This window comes from Musa acuminata, chromosome BXJ2-1, assembly GCF_036884655.1.
Source record: "Musa acuminata AAA Group cultivar baxijiao chromosome BXJ2-1, Cavendish_Baxijiao_AAA, whole genome shotgun sequence".
Classification (NCBI taxonomy): Eukaryota; Viridiplantae; Streptophyta; class Magnoliopsida; order Zingiberales; family Musaceae; genus Musa; species Musa acuminata.
The window spans coordinates 1,383,593-1,404,226 of NC_088338.1; the positions used below are offsets into that span (position 1 = coordinate 1,383,593).

General features: G+C 38.0%; 3 protein-coding genes across 6 annotated transcripts; 2 read left to right on the forward strand and 1 right to left on the reverse strand.

Annotated features, from left to right (window-relative positions):
• Positions 1–786: 786 nt before the first annotated feature.
• Positions 787–7,134, reverse strand: LOC135598353 (uncharacterized). Of its 2 annotated transcripts, XM_065092002.1 has the most exons (8): positions 6,991–7,134; positions 6,714–6,902; positions 5,264–5,349; positions 2,650–2,796; positions 2,015–2,138; positions 1,157–1,443; positions 985–1,077; positions 787–887 (listed from the first exon to the last, which is right to left on the reverse strand). In XM_065092002.1, the coding sequence occupies exons 2-7, from the start codon at positions 6,898–6,900 to the stop codon at positions 985–987; spliced, it is 924 nt and encodes a 307-aa protein (XP_064948074.1). In that variant the 5' UTR covers positions 6,901–6,902; positions 6,991–7,134; the 3' UTR covers positions 787–887. The 2 variants fall into 2 exon arrangements, with proteins under 2 accessions (XP_064948074.1, XP_064948073.1); XM_065092001.1 differs by having other exon boundaries at positions 787–1,077.
• Positions 7,135–7,457: 323 nt separating this feature from the next.
• Positions 7,458–11,390, forward strand: LOC103988246 (GTP-binding nuclear protein Ran1B). Its single transcript, XM_009406803.3, has 8 exons — positions 7,458–7,586; positions 7,692–7,761; positions 8,341–8,397; positions 8,480–8,597; positions 9,748–9,837; positions 9,928–10,107; positions 10,194–10,271; positions 11,045–11,390. The coding sequence occupies exons 1-8, from the start codon at positions 7,584–7,586 to the stop codon at positions 11,112–11,114; spliced, it is 666 nt and encodes a 221-aa protein (XP_009405078.1). The 5' UTR covers positions 7,458–7,583; the 3' UTR covers positions 11,115–11,390.
• A 2,846-nt stretch (positions 11,391–14,236) lies between these two features.
• Positions 14,237–20,406, forward strand: LOC135598354 (chaperone protein dnaJ 49-like). Of its 3 annotated transcripts, none has more exons than XM_065092006.1 (3): positions 14,237–14,428; positions 14,496–15,684; positions 19,998–20,406. In XM_065092006.1, exon 2 carries the CDS (start codon positions 14,544–14,546, stop codon positions 15,657–15,659), a length of 1,116 nt encoding a protein of 371 aa, XP_064948078.1. In that variant the 5' UTR covers positions 14,237–14,428; positions 14,496–14,543; the 3' UTR covers positions 15,660–15,684; positions 19,998–20,406. The 3 variants fall into 3 exon arrangements, with proteins under 3 accessions (XP_064948078.1, XP_064948076.1, XP_064948077.1); XM_065092004.1 differs by having other exon boundaries at positions 14,237–14,423; XM_065092005.1 differs by having other exon boundaries at positions 14,240–14,401.
• Positions 20,407–20,634: the final 228 nt, after the last annotated feature.

Here is a 20,634-nt window from a genome sequence, read left to right on the forward strand (position 1 = left end):
GCATTGAACCGGACCAAGAACAAACCGGTCGTAAAAGATCGGGGAGAGAAAATAAATGAAAGGTATTGTTGGAATTTTACGATATAAAAGCATCTTATATATAAAAAAAAAGGGAGAAAACGGGTCCTTTTTCTCAAACGATCAAAATCATAGTTTCTCATTTTCCTGAAGTTGCCCGATTCAGATTTAGTTATGTACGACTAAAGATGTGGTTCTTTATATGGATAATAATAAGGGCATAACATTCATGCATCATTCTATTTTAGGTGCTTGGATAAATATGATTTATGGATGGTTGATCTAAATCGGTTCAATCCAAAAGCTTAGTTCGAACCTATTTGGTCAAAGTATTGAAGGAAAGATTTTTAATACAATCTTTTAACTTGGTAGTTAACTTGGGTGACAAATAGGAAGATCTAAATAGAGGAATTATATTAAATTAAAATATTTTTGAGGAATATATAGGTAAATGTGTTATTTCAACAAATTGAAAGGATGTTGAAACTTATATTTTATTAATATATTATTAATAAACATTGGGTATAACTTGCTCAATTGTTAGAGCTCTCTTTCAAGGAACAGCAATTAATAACCATAAATTACTGCTATCTTTAACCTTTTTCTCTACTACATCAATTCACCAATTTTCTCTCCGATAAATTTATATATTTTTTCATATGGAACATATCTAAGATCACTATCACTTTTACAAGCAGTGTCTGTAAATTTAAGCTTTTAAGCTCTTAATTGTGCTAAAGAAACTACCTGAAACCAAATAAGGCAGTCTGAGGACGAGGAATTGTTTACTCCTGATCGAATGAGCACTGGTTCCCGTCACAAGTTCTTTCACGGTCCTCCAAATCAACAGATGCCAGAGATATACATGCCTGTAATGTGCACAAGGCCATCACATTGGAGAAAGAAGAGTCACTTGTTCCCCAGTGCTAACAATACATTTTACAGGTATAGTTAGTAGAGAATTGCCTAGAGAAGCTTGAGCACCCTCAGGCGCTCTTCATGCTCAGGATCCATTTTTGGTGGTGTGTAATACCCGTGAAGGTCCTCTACCACATATTCCTGAATCACAATGCAATCGGCTCAATGAAGATATTACGAAACAAAACCCATCACCCTGAGAAATTAGTAATGTTCTTGCCTTTGTGAGCTCCCTCTTGGTGAGGATGTGATAGTGCCTCTGCCAAATCCTCTGGATGGCCATGGTAGCTGCAAGGAAACCGTAGGCAATGCCTAGGATGGCAAACACGATGACAAATATGACTACTAGTGCGAAGCACGCTTCCATGGAAGCAGGGAAGCAATCCAGTATTCCCCACCCGTAGCAGCAGTTTCGGCAACCAGTCATGCAGGGATCACTGCTATCAAAGGATGAGCAGTGCAGTATCAGCCCAAAGAACCCAAGTAGCACAAAGAACACCAAGACACCTGCAACATCCAAACCAATGCCACTAGAATTAACATAACACAGAGAAAAATAAAACATTAACAAGGGCATCTCAGGGATATGTCCTACTATCATCCACTAAAAGAGTTCATAGAACAGTTAGCTTACAAGAAACATGGTCAAGTGGCACAAACTCTTTCAAAAGAATGGTCCAAAATGTAGCTATGGGCCCTCAAAAATCAAATACTTGTGAATAAATGATTCCAACACATGTCTACACATAAAGCCTTTAGCTACTACCTCTGAAACAGATGGAGGGAGGGAAGGTGAGGGAGAGAGAGAGAGAGAGAGATTACAGCTACTACTTGAGATTCCTAGCATTCCAGAAGACAAAAATGTCCTTGCAAGCTCATGAAAGATCCATGTGTAGCCACACAATCAACTTAAATGCTTAAAGTTATCACACAGTTTCAACTTAAAGATGAAGTACAAACCCTTCACAAACAAGAACAACTTTTCAAACCAACCAAAGCTACAAGATCGATAAATGCCTAATTCCAAAACATATCAAGTTGGAACTGCTAATTGCCAAGATCAAACCATGTTACATACCTATGCAGTAGTAGAAGGGTACAGGATGCTTCGATAGAATGCGGTCCCAACTGTCACTGAATGAATTCCTGAAGCCCCCATTTTTGTCCAAAAAATAGACAAAACCACCAATGGTAGCAATGACCTGAGGATTAACAAGGGCATTGATCACAGTCTTGTCACCACCGAAAATTGTTCAGTACATACCTACACTAACGCTCACAAACCAGAGTACATGAGAAAGGAACCTCTTATACATTAGTTATCCATGATTAAGACATGTTAAAACACCAAAGACCATACTCCTTGAATGTCACTAAATCATGCTTGATGAATGATTAAGTTCTAGATGTGCTTCTCCAGGATTAAGATGAACATCAACAAAAGATAACTATATTAAATATTACTATTACTTTTGCAGGAAATATCCAAGAAACAACAATTACGAAAAAAACTGCAATCCATAAATATAGCACAAAAGTGTGGCACATCAAAACTTCTTTGAAAGACAAGAAGATGAAACAAATCTGAAATGTATTCACTTTTCTCAGTGACTAAAGAGAATGAAAACAGACTGTAAAAAGAAAAGGAAATTTATGAATGAAACTACAAATTCAAGAAGGCCAACCAGAAGATAGGTTGTAATTTTCTCTTACAGTTTGTATGGCAAGGAAGACAAGGAAGACATCTCTGGCTACAAAAACACGGAACTTTATTTTACGCCATGGGTAGTCCTCCAGGAACTCTACTCGCAGATGAAATTGAGCCTTGCATGTCGTGCAGTGAGAGAAGGCAAATCCTTCCTGCAAAAAATAATTACATAGGAAGAATATCAAATCATCAACACATCCAATAAATTGGAAAAAAAATTATAGTGCAATGTTCCTTACACCATTAGGCAGACTAGTTTGCAACTGCATAATTTGAAAGCTTGACTGCAAAAATTGTGTATGACTCATCGATGATGATGATGATGATGAAATTAAGGCAAAATATAAATTCATTCCCAAGGCATCAAAATTATGATAGAACTTTCTCAGCTTTTGAACGCAAGCAAAAACCAAATTTACAGGCTCTTTGAGAAGGTAAAGGCAGGTTGCCACAAGCAACACCAAGAATCTTTGAATAGATTCAACATTTTTGACATAAATTCTTTTAAATCTCTAATGCTTAAGAGAAACATCAACTCTTGCATATCTACATCACTAAAGTCATCTAGCTACTTAATAACTTGCTCTAAATGCAAGGATGAACACACAACGTGATGCCTCTAGGAGAAAACAACCATATATAAGGATTTTGCAACCATTTCTATAAACGAAGAATCTCAATTTCAGTCTCCATAGTTGCACAAGGAAATGAATCCACAGACACATACAACAGCCAATGCAGCTCTATGATTTGTGAAGCTACTGAATTTTCTGATTTCAATCTAAGACAAGAATTTCAGACCTTTTTGTCATCATTTATAGACCACAAAAAAAGGGTTTTTTTTTCTCAAAACAAAACTAAAACTATCAGTCATCTAACTCTTTTAGATCATATTTTCATCTTGATTCTTTTAAACGAAAAATAGGTATCTTAAAATTTATGATCTAAAGATATTATTAATCCTTAACCTATGATCTTAACTGAATAAATCTCTTCATTACTCTTTATGCCCATGTCAATTTCTCGTGAAGATTGATACTATCAAAGCCCCTTTTTTCTTTTTCCCCCTTTATCCCTCTAAGACATTAGCACTGTGGTCCTATTACATGATTCTTTTAAGTTTTGGACCAAATGTATTCTTTGACTCAAGTAATTTTCCTCTATTATAATGGATACAAAATAAACAGATAACAATCATACTATGTTCCACTTTATATGTTTCTGTTGTTCAAATATCAAATACACTTTACAAGATCAACAATCTCAAATTTCTAGCCTACATTTCTAAGAATTATAGACCAACATCTTGATAGGACATCTTACACACCATTTCTAAACAACACTCTCGTTCATCCCAAAACCCTTTTTCCTATGACCAAAGTCACCGAACCGTGAATGGCTTTAGAACTAAAATGTTTCTAAAGATTTGGTATGCTGCTGGTATTTACTTTGTCACTGAATCTTCCCTTTTGTCATTATCTTTAACAAATTTACTAAAACAATACTGATTGACTAATATTCACATGCCACATTTAGTAGTAGAAATTTTTCCAAAGAGCATGTTCATATGAAAATTACTCTTACACTCCATGTTTTGCTTGTTCTAATGCCAGGGAAAACCTGGAAGAGTTGTTAGTTGTTAAGCTTCAGTTCCTTTCCTGGGTTGCAACCAATGTTTGCAATACCGAATGGTACCGCCCATACCGGCGGTACATACCGGTCCTGCCAGTTGATCGACACGCGAACCGCTTGCTATCGGGCGATATCAGCCCAACTGCAGCGAGGTGAGGAAGAAGAGGCGTTCGAAGAAGAGGGAGAAGCTTCGAGAAATAGTACCCGGCACAGCCTCCTCCTCCTCCTCCTTCTTCGTCGTCTTCTTCTTCAGTACGACACCCGTTGCCATCGCTCCCTCGATGACGCAGCTCTTCGGCACCCACTACCATCGTTCCCTCGACACCGAAGAAGATTCTTCTTCTTCCGCTCCTTCGCTGTGGCGCCTGTTGCCATCCCTCGACGTCGTAGCTCTTCAACGTCCGCTACCATCGTTCCCTCGACACCGAAGAAGATTCTTCTTTTTCTGCTCCTCTGCGGCGCCCGCTGCCATCCCTCGACGCCACAACTATTCGCCTAGGGTTCGGGCAGGCACTACTAAGTTATATATTTTTTATATATTTAATATCATTTAAATATATTATATTTAATATCGTTTTAAGCGCACCATCGTTAACTATTTTATATTTCTGTGATTATATATATATAATATTATTTAATATTAAAATTAATTTTAATATTTTTTAAACATACCGTACGGTATGCCCTAGCATACCGCTCGGTATGCTCGTACTGTATCGTACCGAGCAAACATCGAAACACTGGTATGGTAAGAAATTTCAATCCTTGATTGCAACAATCTATTCCACTAACCTAATAACAGTTTAACAGAATATATTTATCTCAAATTTAAAGGCAGATAAACTGCTGTAGAGTCTCAAACATTTTGCTTGTTGGTCTAAGACCTATGGTGTGTAATGAACAAATCTAAGAATGGCATATCATTGCCAATTTTTATCTGTAGGTAAAAAAATTGATTAATTGTAATAAAAGCCTAAATAAGTTTGCCTTCACTGAACGCCAATGATCAAGGCATGAACGGTGGACAAATTGCTGGGTGCCCTTGCACATGCATGGAGATATCAACTCATCACCTACAACAAAACATAACAAAGGTTAACTTGCACTGATGATATTAAAATTGCTAATTTACAATGTAAGATCTGTCAACCAGCAAAGCAACCAACAATACATAAATGACACATGCTTGTCATACGGAAACGAATAACAGCAAACAATATGCCTTAATAGCAAACTTCTAATTTTGAGATCATTCAATTTTGTATACCAACTAAAAAAGGTTAGCTTATCAAAATATCTAAAGAACCTGGATGAAATGCTGTATATTTGAGTTGAGAGGATCTGACGGTGTGTATGTGCATCAAGTTATACATCTAACCATTGACTGTCAACAGTTATACAGAAGTTCCTCACTCCCTCCATTGGACAACGCAACCTTTAACTTTATCTAACCAATTTCTGACTAAGCACTACAATTTACTCACAATCACAGTTTATCTTCATCTTCATCTTATTCACAATCACAAGTCTAATTCAGATGACACCTAGTTAAAGCAACACCTAATTGCTCTCATTGAGTCTTAATCAAGAACATAGAATAATAATAATCTAACAGAGGACTAGAGAAAATCAGATAGTGGTTGCATATCCTTGGCAATTTTTATAACTTACAAACATGAACATATATCATAATTAATATAATACTACTGATTGCCAATCCAGGTGTAAATATAAGGTATAATAGCCACACAATTTTCCTTGTATCTTATATTGGAACATGTTAAGAACTTGAACTTCTGAATCTCAAAGATAAATCATTAGATCGGTCATTGTGTAAGGTTATTTTCACAATTAACTTATTACATTCCCCAAATGGAAATAAAAAGGTCCATTATTAGCAAGCTACCCAAGCACAAATTTGACATACAACGAGCTTATCCTAATCTCTCAGCAGTTTTTTTCCTTGTATTATATAGAATGATCTTATGGTAAAAAGTTTAGGAGTAGCTTCAGATATGATAAGTTGCTGTTAGCTGAGCACAGGTTGCATTTCTTGTTTGGGATTATGTTATGCAATCACCGCAGCTCATTTACACTATGCTGATTCACAAGCATGAGTAACATTTCACAAGATGAAATTCCATTAACTGGAAAAGAGATGAAAAAGTATAATTGCCCTTGATGACCAGACTTTATATTGGGGAAAGCATAATCAAACATAAATTCGGGAATTTAGACGATCGATCTTGTTTTTCCATCGAATCTTTTACCCTGAACGATGCCCAAGATTAGCTTCAGAACTTTCAGAATTTGTATCTCTACGAAAACACAACAGTATGACAAAAATCGTAACAGGAACTTGCAAAATAGCAACGTAACAAGGCAGCTCCAAGAGCAATATGACATGAGAAAAGCTTAGTCGATGAAATAAACTCACCTGGGAAGGATTCGTTCTCAAGGCAGATGCGGCAACAAGCAGACGAACCAGCGTCAGCCTCCTCGTCCTTGATCTCGTCCAAACCCTCGGGTGGCTGTGAAGATTCTTCAATCTGTCTCTGGATAAGGGGATCGGAATCGTTAGGAATATTCTCCTCGTCCAAACCCATCTGCGGTTCCCCTCTCATCTCTACAAAGAATTCACAACAAACAATCATCGAATTGCATGACCAACAAACAGAAGGCCAGTGAAACGAGGGTTTTCCAGGGAGTCGCACCTCCGGAACTAGCAACGAAACGAAGAACAAGGGATTAGAACCCTAAGCGACCTCCGAATTGGCGGTGGAATCAAAGAAGAACTCGTGAGGGAGACGAACCACGCGTGGTCGTGGTCGACGGGATCGAAGTCCTCCGGAAGAGGTAGATTGCGAGCCACGAAAAAGAAGCCTCCTTCCGGTCATCATACCATTGGACTCAACGCACGTGGTATTCACGTGACCATCGGCTCGAGCCGAGACAACGCAAGCGAGCTCAAATCTTAAATTAATTCGCACTTGGCTCGACCCAACCAATCTTAAAGTAAAAGCTAACTCGGAGTTGGCTCGACCCAACTGCGCCCGGGAAGCGAGATGGACGCACGTTGCTTGGTTTGAAATTTTCGATCACAGCGGCACATCACTCGCGATGATGAAGCGATCCAACGGCTGGGAGAGTCGCGTTCGAGTGAAGCTAAGCAGCATGGGACAACGTACGATAGGAGGGAGAGCGCTTGTGCTTTCGGAGTTTAGGGTTCGCTTTGCTGTTGCTACATATACGCCCTCTTCCACCTTTGGATCGCACGTCTCCTCTGTTCCTCTCCGGAAGTGATCTGATGGTCGGGCTTCCATCTGCTTCCTCTGTATATTTGTTCTTTTGGTAATCTGTAGGCGATTTGGGGTTTTGCTTTCTTCTCTCTGATCGCCGCCGCTACTGTTTGCAGGCATTGCCGAATCAGCAAACCGTTGATTACCCGAGCTTTAAGCTCGTCCTCGTCGGTGACGGAGGGACTGGTGAGATATCTCTCTATATGCACGTTACTAACCCTTTCCAGTTGTGATGATGATCCTCTTGCTCTGGCCTTGATCTTGTTTGATTGTTCCTTTACATGGAATGCATGGCTTCTTTGAGGGATTCGAGAGATTGCTGCTACGAAATCAAAATTCTCTTGTGGAGGATCCCCTTTTTTTATGTTATGGCTACAAATTTTGTTCTTTTATCTTCTAACGTCCTTCGTGTCGATCTTATTTCTCGTTCATTGTCTACTTCAATCGGTAGTCTGCTTGATGGTGCTTTTGCCATCCTTTGCGTATCGAATTTCATGGTGTTTCGGCCTTTACCATTAGCAGTCACCATCGATACTGTTGTTCAGAATAAAACTGGTCTTTGGGAACTAAATTCGTCGACGTGTGTTCTTTCTCGGTCATAATCTTTACTTTTCTTCCGCAACAACTCTACCTTTTCTATTCTTTCTGTTGCAGTCCAGCAACGCTCTCAAAATCTTGCACTTTCTTGTTTTTTTGGGAGAAAAATGTACTTTTTATATGCATTACATCACAACTAGTGATCTGTTTTCTTGTGATGTGATGTAGGAAAGACGACGTTTGTGAAGAGGCACCTTACTGGTGAATTTGAGAAGAAGTATGAGCGTGAGTATTATTACAGTTGCCATATGTATCTTGTACATTTCAGTTGTATATATGTATTACAACATCTTGGATTACATTTCAGCTACTATTGGTGTTGAGGTCCATCCTTTGGATTTTTTCACAAACTGTGGGAAGATCCGCTTCTATTGCTGGGATACAGCTGGTCAAGAAAAATTCGGTGGTCTTAGGGATGGTTACTAGTAAGTATTGGGCTCTTTTCTTTTATTTTGACTTTAGAGTTCTAACGGGTGGTTTTACTGGTTAACTGTTATAGCTGCAATTGTTAGTAGGTTAATATTGATACTTCTAAATACATAAACCAAAGGACTGTCCTATCATCGCCTATGCCCACATCGAAGCTCACTCACTACATAAGATTGTTAAATTCAGCAAATGATTGAAAGCTCTTGGTATTAGACATAATGAGTACATTTGCATACCTTGTATACAAACTAGTTCATTAGCTAATCAAAACTTGTTCAATAGAAGCTTATTTTGTTGCTGATAGTTCTATAACTTATGTGATGAATGACTTCTGGAGCATTAGATCTATAATGAACATACTTTCTTACTATATAAATAAGTCAGGTTTATTAGCTGATTAGAACTTCTTTGTAATCTGTTTGGAAGCTTAAATTGTTACAAATAGTAGTCTTGCTCACGCAATGCATGACTTCACATCGGCTTTCGGAAGTTCCTTTGTTTGTTATGGATGGTTTTAAAGCTTGTTTAAAAAGATTTCATTTTTCCCTCATTGTACTCCTTGTACTATGCTGAACTTTGAAGATAAGCAAAGAAGTAGCACAAATTTGAGAAGGAATTAGAGAAATAGTTAGGCATATAAGAAGCTCTATGACTAGGTCCATGAAAAAGGTTACAAAATAAGATGCACTTCATGTAATAGTCACAGGCACTTTAAATATGTCACATGTGTTGTGCGTATGTTGAACATTGATATTCTTGTCCAAAAAATGCTTATCTTGTTTATTTGTTTATTTATTTGAATGCTGCTGTGAAGTTATTGAATGCCTTAAGATAAGTAAAAGCATTAGGAATGAGTTGACAGTTTCAATTTTCTTGGTAGTTAATCATAATTCGTCTGATTGTCTTGCTAGCTGATCATAATTCAGGTGCCCTTGTTTGAGTTATTATGTCTAATGCCTGTTGTGTAGCAAACTTGCTAATTGGCTTTATATTCTTTTTCTTATTAACTGAAGATCATAAGTTCCACTATCATATCCAAGGGCTACATAGCTTTTTTTCTTTTAGCTGCCAATGTCATGTTGGTGATCTATTGCTGTTCCAATTTATATTGCTTACAAGTGAAGTCTTGCTGTCTTTTGTCCACAGCATCCACGGTCAATGTGCCATTATTATGTTCGATGTTACTGCCAGGTTAACATACAAAAATGTCCCAACATGGCACCGGGATCTGTGCAGGTTGTTTGACAAGATGCTTTAACTGAATATTACAGGTTATCCTTGTTTATATTTCTAAGTTACTAATTATTCTATTTGGTTTCAAACCAGGGTCTGCGAGAATATTCCTATTGTTCTCTGTGGTAACAAGGTCGATGTGAAGAACAGGCAGGTTAAAGCTAAGCAAGTTACATTCCACAGAAAGAAGAACCTCCAGTACTATGAGATCTCTGCAAAGAGCAATTATAACTTTGAGAAGCCCTTCCTGTATCTTGCTAGAAAACTTGCTGGGTAATGAGAAATGACCGTTATTTTGGTGCAAGCATCACACTGAATTATCTGTACAACGAAAACATTTATGATAATCTTGTTGGCAGGGACCCAAATCTTCACTTTGTTGAATCACCTGCTCTTGCACCTCCAGAAGTCCAGATTGACCTGGCTGCACAGCAACAGTAAGTGCTTCTTAGCTTCATGTTCTGTAGTTTGAAACTTGTTTCGACTTCCAGCATGGTTTTAGATGCTCTTTAGTTATCAATTATGATGTCAAAGCAATTTTGATATATATGTTAGATGCTTCTCTGATTTTGGAACTCCTTGATACTTTCATGATTTCTTAATATGCATCAGATAATTCATTCGTGTGTTAGGTCTGTTAATATAATTGGTTTTATTTTGGATACTCGAGTGATACTTTTTGGTGCTTATGAAATGGGCTATTTATTGATTAAACTCTTAATAAACAATGCAACGAATAACTGTCATGAGATTTGCTATTTCATGTTAGGTCTGTTAGTTTAATTGTAAAATGTTTTACTAGATGTACTTTCGAAGTTACACATGGTTCTTTGCCCATGTTACCGGTTACCGAAGTTGAGACTTTCATATTCATGTAGCCTAACAAATTGTTGATCTGTTTGTATTACATGTAGTCGGGGTTTGTTATGTCTGTATATTTGATGGTCTCATACCCCTGTTTTCCCTAATTATTAATATTAGTAAAGCACACATATCAGGTCATGACTCATGTCCCTTTGCCTCATGTTACCATCTCATGCATGCTAATTAGCTTTATATGGCCCATGATTGCCGAGCTTTGTGGCATTTTTATATTTATAGCACGTTCAAGGTTTCACTGTATCCATCTACTATTTGTGCCATGTCTTTTGAAAATTTCAATATATAGGATAGCATCAACCATCTAACCATGCCAATCTTTGTTTTATAGGCATGAAGCAGAACTGGCTGCAGCCGCTGCCCAGCCTCTTCCTGATGATGATGATGATGTATTTGATTAGGATTTCCTGGTTCAAGTCCAAGTTCAGTGAGGTCTCACAGAGTCGTGTTGAGCAGTCTTTAAGTGTTTGAACCATTTCAGGGGTTTTTACTTGCCAAGGGCTGGAGCTTTTAATCTGAAAAGTGATGTAGAGTAGATGGATTAATTGGTTCGAGGCTTTTGCCTACGTTATGCAGCAAAATTTGTTGGTGAGTTGTGTGCTGAATTAAATTCGATGTGCTGTATCTTTCTTGCCAAGTTATTTGAATTTCTGTGCTGAGAAGAAAATATTCACGGATATCGGATCTGCATAGGATCTCTCATACGATTGTTGCTCTGTTTGCATAAAGGACTCTTTATTCACGGTGTTACTCTGTGAACCTCGTGAATTTTATATGTTATCCGTGAATAGAAGTGTAAAATTGAGCTAATTATATGTTATTTTTGTAGTTAATTATTTTTAGTATTTTAGTTTTTATATTTAAAAAAAATTATTGATATTTTTATAATTATGAAGGTGAAATGTATAGGTTTATTTATGTTAATTTTATTAATAAAATATATAAAAAATAATAATAAAAAAAATTTAATATTTTAATTGATGGTGATGAATAATAATATCGTTACGATTGTGGGTGATTGTTTTGAATTAGAATATGTTATGATTATTTTATATATCGATCGTATTTTCATCTCTTACTTAATAATCACTCATGATATTATCGCTCGTCATTATTAATGTCATTAGTTATCATCAATTGAAACATCACAAAAGCTTAATTTGGAGAGATTTTATTATCTTATTTTATGAACCTATTAAATATGGTAAGTGTCATCATCAATTGAAATATCACAAAAGTTTGGTGGATTCATTGGATAGCTTATAATGACATTCGACCTGCGTCATGTTTATGTGCTCATATTAATTAATATTTAATTAGTTATAAAAGGCAACCTTTTGACCGATGCACCCATTGCAACTGGAAAACGTTCCTTCCTTTTCCTCACCATAATATTTTCATTACCAATCTAACGTTATTTTCAATAAAATTAAAAAAATTTCCCTTCTTCCCTCTGTCCCTCTAATAAAAATAATAAAAAATAATAGTATTTAAAATACTTCCTCTTGTGGAATAATTCCAATAACATTTGATAAAATAATATAACACATAATATATAATGTCACATGATACATCACACTCATATAATCGATAGACAAATCTCCTCGATAGAGATGATATAATGTATGTTACTATAGCTTAACGACGAGTCATTAACTCATAATTATCAAATATTTTTCTTAAAATCAAATGATTAATTATTAAAATAATGATTTTCATAGATCCTTTATGAAAATCTTATGAAACATCATGTCCTCACCTTGTTTATGTGTCGTGATAAGATGTGGGGGTGAGATGATACGAGGATATGATAGATAGGTTGTTTGATGATACATTGTACCCACTTGGTTGATGCTTCATGCCTATCTAACACATTAGCCAAATCATTGTCCTACAATATTGATGATGCAGTGTCGACTCTATACCAACATAGAAGCTCGATAGTAGTCCCAATTTCAAAATGAGTTTTTTCCCTATAACGATAACCCTAACATTCGAAGCATGATTTTATAGCTCAATAATGGCCCGACAATCCTTAGAACTATTCATGGAACTAAATATAGCTTAGGCTCAATGGTTATCTCAACACATTATAAAAGCCTTAGATATATCCTAACTCTCCTAATTTCTTACTATATTTCTGAGTCATTTGAACCAATTACAAACTTAGGTATTATATGGGATTTTATCGAGCATGCCCTTGATGTAATTTTACGGGATTGTTTATCAAACTGCATCTTCTCGACACTATAACCTACAGTAAGTGCGTAAGCATATCATAATTGGCTCCAAACCTTTTACAGAGAGGTAAAATTTAATTTAATAATTTAACACTAGAAGAGCTTCAACTTTCAATCTTGTGGTTAATAACTATAAAGCGTTCAACCTAATTGGTCATATAGTATTCCCTATGATGATCTAATCAAATTGACACAAAAATATCTCTTGATGACATCACACCTGAGATAAGCACGAAATATCCTTTGATGATTATGTGGCAGCTATCAACTCTAGAATAAACATCAAATAATATAAGAAATAGAGCAATAAGTAATATGATCGATAGCTTACCGTATAAAACGTTTAGGCTCGAAATTCTTTATATGTCACAAAATGATAAGGGCCGACGATATAGAGATATGACATGTAGGCTGCTTGATGACACATCTTGAGATAAGCCATTACATTATATTCGAAGCCCCAATAATTCTACGTACAATTATATAACTCATTAATAGTTAAAAAATCCACGTAACTATTTTTAGTATCAACCATAGCCTCGACTTAACCATAACCCCCAACACACTATAAAATCTCCCTGGTGTGAGAGAATTCTCCTACTTTCTTATTATATTTTTTTTAATATTCAGAAATCATTATTTAGGAATCATAAGGGATTTTGTCGGGCACAATCTTGACATAATTTTACAATATCATTTGTAGGGTCTTCTAGACACTACAGCTTATGACAAGTACAAAGGTGGATCCTGATTGACTCTAAATCCTCTTCATATATTGAATAATAAAAAATTTGACTTGACAAATTAATGTTAAAGGAAAGACTTAATCCTTTGACCTTATGAGTAATAATTGTATATATGACTATGTAAGCATCCATATCTAAAATGATGTGATCAAATTAACCATAAAACTTTTTTGAACAATGACGCAATCGAATTAGCTAGGAGGCGTACCCCCATGATGAGATAGCAAGATTGACCATACTGCTTCTCCCATAATAATATGATTGGCAACAATGTAACAACCATATCTCTGAAATAAACATCAAAGAAATAGATAATAGAGTGGCAAGTAATACGATAAGCAACATAAAATATATATATATATACACACACAAATTTGGAGAAGATAATACCAAAATCACTTACTTTCGAGATATATATAATTTTACCTAATAACAATAGCAAATAGTAAATTTATATCATTAAATGTAATTATGTTATTATTGTTATTTGGATGGGAATTGGGTCAAAAGTCAAAACAGCGTTCAATCGATGCGGGCTTCATCATATCGTGTCTCTCCCCGCACCTGCACGGAACCATCCGCTCCCCCTTCCCTTCCGTTTCCCCATCCCCAAAACGCTTCCGCCTTTATCGGGGGATCGCCGCTGATCTATCCCTCGGCGAACGCAGCCCCCGCGTGCCCTCCCGCGCTCGGGAGAGGAAGGTCGTCCCGATCCCGTTCCCGTGTAAGGTGGATCTGTTGTGTTCTTGATTCAATTCTAGCTATGTCTGATGGTTTTTCCTCTTTCTGCATTTAGGTATAGGGAACTCACCATCCTTCGGACGCAATCTCTTTTTTGATCGCGATGGACGGGAACAAAGACGAGGCTTTGAAGTGCCTTCGGATCGGGAAGGACGCGCTGGAGTCCGGGGACCGAGCTCGTGCCCTTAAATTCCTTTCCAAGGCTCGCCGTCTCGATCCCGCTCTACCGATCGACGATCTCATCTCCGCCGTCGCTGCCGCCGATGGTGAGTCTGGAGGTGCCGATGATTCCGCTGCGTCGGCGGACTCTTCCCAGCCTGACGGGCCCTCCGGTGGTGCTTCTTCTCGCGCGGCAGCCGCCGCCGCCTCCTCTTCTCGTTCCAAGGCTAGGGTTTCCTCGGATGGCTCTGTTTCTTCCAGGGATTACACGGAGGAGCAGGTAACCGTCGTCAGGCAGATCAAGAAGGAAAAAGATTACTATCAGATCTTGGGGCTGGAGAAGGGATGCACAGTGGAGGAAGTTAGGAAGGCTTACCGCAAGCTCTCTTTGAAGGTGCATCCGGACAAGAACAACGCGCCCGGCGCCGAGGAAGCATTCAAGGCGGTCTCTAAGGCCTTCCAATGCCTCAGCGATGAGGAGAGCAGGAAAAGGTACGATCTTGTCGGATCGGACGAGATTACTGTCACTCGGCCTGCGGCACGGCATAGGAATCGCGGGTTCAATGGCTTCTATGACGAGGATATTGACGCTGATGAGATTTTTAGGAATTTCTTCTTCGGTGGAGGGCCTCCGGTCGCCACTCCTTTCGGCACTTTCCGGTTTAGAGCTGGTGGCATGGGTGGGCCAAGCGCCCAAGAGATGCGTGGTTCCGGCAATCCTAACCTCCGGATGCTCATACAGCTTTTGCCTGTCATCATTCTGCTACTGCTGAACTTTCTTCCATCTTCTGAACCCTTGTATTCGTTCTCTCGTTCCTATCCTTATGAGCACAAGCTTGAGACATCAAGAGGCGTTGCGTACTTTGTTAAGTCGGTGAAATTTGAAGAAGAATATCCTTACCAGAGCCCAAAACGCATTGCTTTGGAAGACCGTGTGGAGAGAGAGTATGTTGGGATCCTTTCACAGAACTGCCGGGTTGAGTTGCAGAGGCGGCAGTGGGGCCTGTCATTCCAAACACCATATTGTGACAAGCTTCAGAAGTTTCAGGCAACAACTTGATGCCTAAAGATGAGGCCACAATCAGGTTTACAATCTTTCAGGATAAACCAACTAACTTTGCAACATTCAAACATCTAAATAAGATATTTTCACTCTAATTTGTTTTATTTCTTGATATATTTGCTTGCCGATACTTGTATCACATAGTCAACTTAGGACAGAAGGACAAGAATGGTAATCTTTTGTCATCAACCGATTGTTCATGCCTTCTGTATTCATTCTTCTTAGGCTGGTATTTGATTCTGTTATGACATTAGGAAAATTGAGGTTCTTTTTATATGTATTTACATTTTGTTCAATTAAGTACAAGCTATAAAACAATTAGTGACTTTTCTTTCATGATTTTGTTTTATTGCTTCTTTCAATGTTCATGGATTGTAATAGCTTAATTAACATCATACTTAAGTTTATCATGGCATGCCTTATATTTGTTATATTCAACAAATGCTTACTAGTTGATGGACTTTGATGCCTCTTGCTGGTAGATAATTATGGTAAGATTTGTGTGAACGATTGTCCAACCAAACCAATCTTAGTCAAATAGAAACCATTCGTATAGCCATTTGCTTACTTTCAAGCTTGGAACATTTGCTGACTTTGCTAACACGCTAAGAGGCAAAAGCTAAGCCATATCGTTTACTGGATTACAGTTAGTTGTGTCACATGGTTCAGGTATGAGTACATGGGTTGCTACTTTGTGTCAACGTTTATTTGTAGTTGATCATGTGTCATTTGTTTTATATAGTATATATATAACCTGTTCATGTATAGGTAACAAGATAAGAAGCAGTGCCTGTTTATTAAGCTTCTAGCATTATGGCCAAATAGTTACCTGGATTGTGGTTCATTATGGTGTTTGTTAGAGGTATGAGCATGTGGTATGAGGATAACCTAGTTGGATTGCTACTTTATGTCACGGTTCAGTAATTGTCATTCATGTGTGTCATTTGTTTTATATATAGTATATATTACCTGTGTATACATATCACTATAGGGTCATATCATCATTTTGAAGTAATGTCTATATATCACTACTTTGATCAAGATTATTAATTTGTGTGCTTTATATATTAAAAATAAAATGAAAATAAACAAAAAAAACAGCATATACCACTAAAAAAGTTATTTATCTAATAAAAGAATAAAACACTAATTCAAAACAGTGATTACAATATGCGCTCGGGCGCTCGCCTAGGCGCTCGGGCGAGGTGAGGCGAGGCGAGGCCCGAGGCTCGAGCGCCTCGCTTCATTTCTAGGCGACGCGCTTCAAAGAGGCGTCGCCTGGGCTCTCGCCCGAGCCCAGGTGTCAGGCGCTTCGGGTGAGCGCCTGGGTTAAACTAGGCGATCGAACCAGATTTTTAGGTCTGGTTGGTCTCCAGCGCTTTAGTTGGTTCAATCAAACCAACTAAATCATCGATATCAGGCTCCCTCTCGTGATTTCCCCGACTTCCCCAACCCTAACACTCGCGATTTTGCCGTCGAGATTTCTTCTCCGCTATCACTACTCTCTGCTGCTGCTGCTGCCACTGTCGTTGCTCGCCACTACTGCCACTGTCGCTGCTTGCCGCTACTGTCGCTGCTTGCCGCTACTGTCGCTACTTGCTGTTGCCACAATCGCTGCTCGCCGATTGCTCGCCGCTGCCACAATCGTTGCTCGTTGCTGCTGTCGCTCGTCGCTCCCGCTCTAGCTACGGCTGTCGCCTGCTACCGTTGCCGTTGCCTCAGCAGCCTTGGTGTTCTCACACTCTTCTCACTATACTGTTAACAGTATATTAACAATATACCGTTAACTGTATACTAATAATAGTATTTTTATTTATTATATTAATAATATATTAATTTGATTTTAATACTATTAATTTTTATTTATTTAAAATTATTGTTAGGTTTCAGAATAAATGACAAGTGTACAGAGCAACTCAATATATTTGATGTAAAATTTTATTGTTTTGATTTTTTAGACTTTTTATTAATGTGACATTGTGATTTCGTACCTGATTTTCTTAATTTAATAGCATATTTTTTATTTAAATAATTATATTTATTAATTATATTATATAATTTTATATTTTAGCATCTCGCTTCGCTCGGGCGAGTGCCTAGCGCTTCGAGCGTTTTTGGACCTTGACGCCTTTTGGCGCCCAGCGCTTTTTAAATCACTGATTCAAAATATCCATTTATGGCTTACTATCTGGTTTACATGCTACTGACCATGTGGCCTATTGGTGTGGCCACCATCATATCTGATTACCAGCATGTACAAGCAGGTGGGTGGTACCACTAATTAATAAAAAAGGAAAGTGATTATTTGAGGAATTATATAAGGAGCAGTCATGGATTCATGGGCCTCAAAATTATACATTTGAGGACTCGAGAAAGAAAGTTGACGCTCTCTTGGTCTGTGTCTGCTTCCCCAACTGCATATGCTGCCAAGGTGGCCACGCATCGATAGAGACTGGCTGCAGGAAACAGTAAAGTTAAATAATCAATTTAGATGGAATGATAATGTAGGATGATTAAGCCAAAGCAACATTTTAATAGCTGATATGTTTGTCTTTTTTTGCTATTTGATGAATTATAGAATTCTTTTTGGAGTCAAACAGACAAACAGCTTTCGTATTGTTGTTTATAATTCTTGCTTCTATGGGCTTAATCATGTAAACTTTCCACTTAGCAACATAGTGTTCAGGAAAAACACCGCAAGTGACTGCTTCCTGGTTTTGTATTCCCAGTTCAGAATCAATCTTGCATTCAGCAATGATGATTTTGCCTTGTACCAAGAACCAATTCTTTTTTTGTTCAAGGCCTCAATGTTTTTCATTGCTTTGATTCTTCGAGAAGATACATAATTTTTTAGTGAGAGATAGATTTTTAGAAGATAACTTATTGTTCATTTTAGTTGCAGAAGTTCAAGGTGGAATTATGTAATACTATGAGCTCTACATAAGCTTTCATTTGTCAAAGTTCATTTCTTTCTAGCTGGGGAGGTCAATAGAGACTAGGGGGAGTTCCATACTATGTTTGTCGGTGTCATCAAGTCCCAATGAGCTTTTGAAGGATGATACAGGTCTAGACAAGTCCGTGATGGGCTCAGGATATTTGAGATGATATCAAGATAAATGCAGGCTATCTCAGATGCTCTCAAGTTCATTTAAGGATATAACAAATTTTGTTTCTTATTTGAAAGTATTTGGGTTATTATGGTCATCTTTGTAGATCTTTTAGTTGCTAGATTTTGTTTATTTATTGGAGCATATCTGATGTGACATTGATCTAAGTTTGAGTCAGTTTTTTATTAATTTAGTGCGAGATGGTCTGTTGGAGAACCCAGCCAGTCTGTTTTTCTGAACACATATATGAAAGTGGAAGTATAAAGAAGTGGCATGACCAACTTTGAGAGTACACCTGAGGGTTCTGCTTTGCACGCAGCTGGTTTTTGGATGGTTCAGTATCTATTCTGAAGTCATTCCTTCCTGTTTTCTCTTTTTGCTTTTTCACTTCCATTTTCCTCTCTCACTGCCCTACTAGCTGCAGCCATCCATCTAGTCAGAAAGGCCAACCCAATTTAACTGCCAGGCATCTACAGCCTTCTACAGCACAACTGGTGTTATGCTTGAACAAGCCATATATCCAAAACCCAACTGCTTCAGATTTAGCTTAGTAAAGCCATCAATTGCACAATCCCCTTCTATCTCCCTGCAAGCCAGCCAAACAAGCTTCAACACTGACCTCTTTACCGCTCTATCGAAATTAAATTTTCTGCTGATCACTTTCCCTGTTTACACCTGTTGATGGTTTATAAACTGTGACATACTGGTGGTGTGTTGGTGCCCCAAGATTTCCAAATTAATGCCATAGATGGACCTTTTTATCAGCCCTTGACATTATGATTAACTACTGCCACTTAGCGGGCACACAGTCTGCTGATTTGACTCAACTATGACCCTATAAATTGAGCATGGAGGTGAGCTGGGTAGAAAATGTCTCTGCTGGTTCTTAGAAGCTTAGAATATATGTATCATCAGGATAGCTTGGTGTGGTGTTTGACTGATAGTCTCAAAGGCTGAACATTCTGCTGCTAGGTTGCATGGGCACACCATGATTTTCAATCAGTGATGTGCTTCAACTGTAAGTTATTAGATTGCAGAAGATTGATTTCAATTTAGTGACATGGTGGAAAATTTTGTGCTGTGAACTTCATGCTCTCGCATCCCATTCTTTTCTCATGAGTGTATGATTTTCTCATGGTTCTTAGATGCCTATGCTTTCTTTTGGGTTACTGTTGCATGCATTATCTTGTAATGACTATTTAAAACATGACTGGTTCCTCTCTTGCAGGTGGATGTGGACATTGATATTGAAAATGCCGTATTCTGTTTAAAAAATGCTATTTTGCCGATTTCAAGGGTACTTCAAGGCTGGCTTGCTGTTGGCATTCGGACATGTTGGTAAGATGTGGGAGGTTTCTTGCATCGGTTTTGGAAGTCTGTGCAGTCTAGAATCTGGAAGACTTGTTACACTCGAGACATATTATTGCAGTTAGATAAATGATTTTATGACTAAACTACGAATTACTTGTTTCTCACCCAATTTATTGTTGTATACGACAAAGAGACAGCTTTGGAATAATGTCCCTGCTACTTAATAATGGATCCAAAACTCCTGCTCTGCACACAGCAATAATGTATTCAGAATTAACTGTTCGATCTGAATGAACCATGTCTCTTTGCCTTTGTTTCGTCTGATACACGCTGGTCTTGTTAAGCTGAATGCATACTTGTATGTGCAACCATCCGGCCTCGCAAGAAGTTGCCGGTGCCAGTGAAGTGTGAAAGACTGCCTATTCATGTGGAGTTTCTTTTCTGCGATGCCTCCTATGTTTCCTACTCCACCGATGCCTGCAGCTTGCAAACCATGGCTTCACCTGTTCGGCTTCATCACGCAGCTTGTCCTTGTAGTCATCTCCATCGAGTTC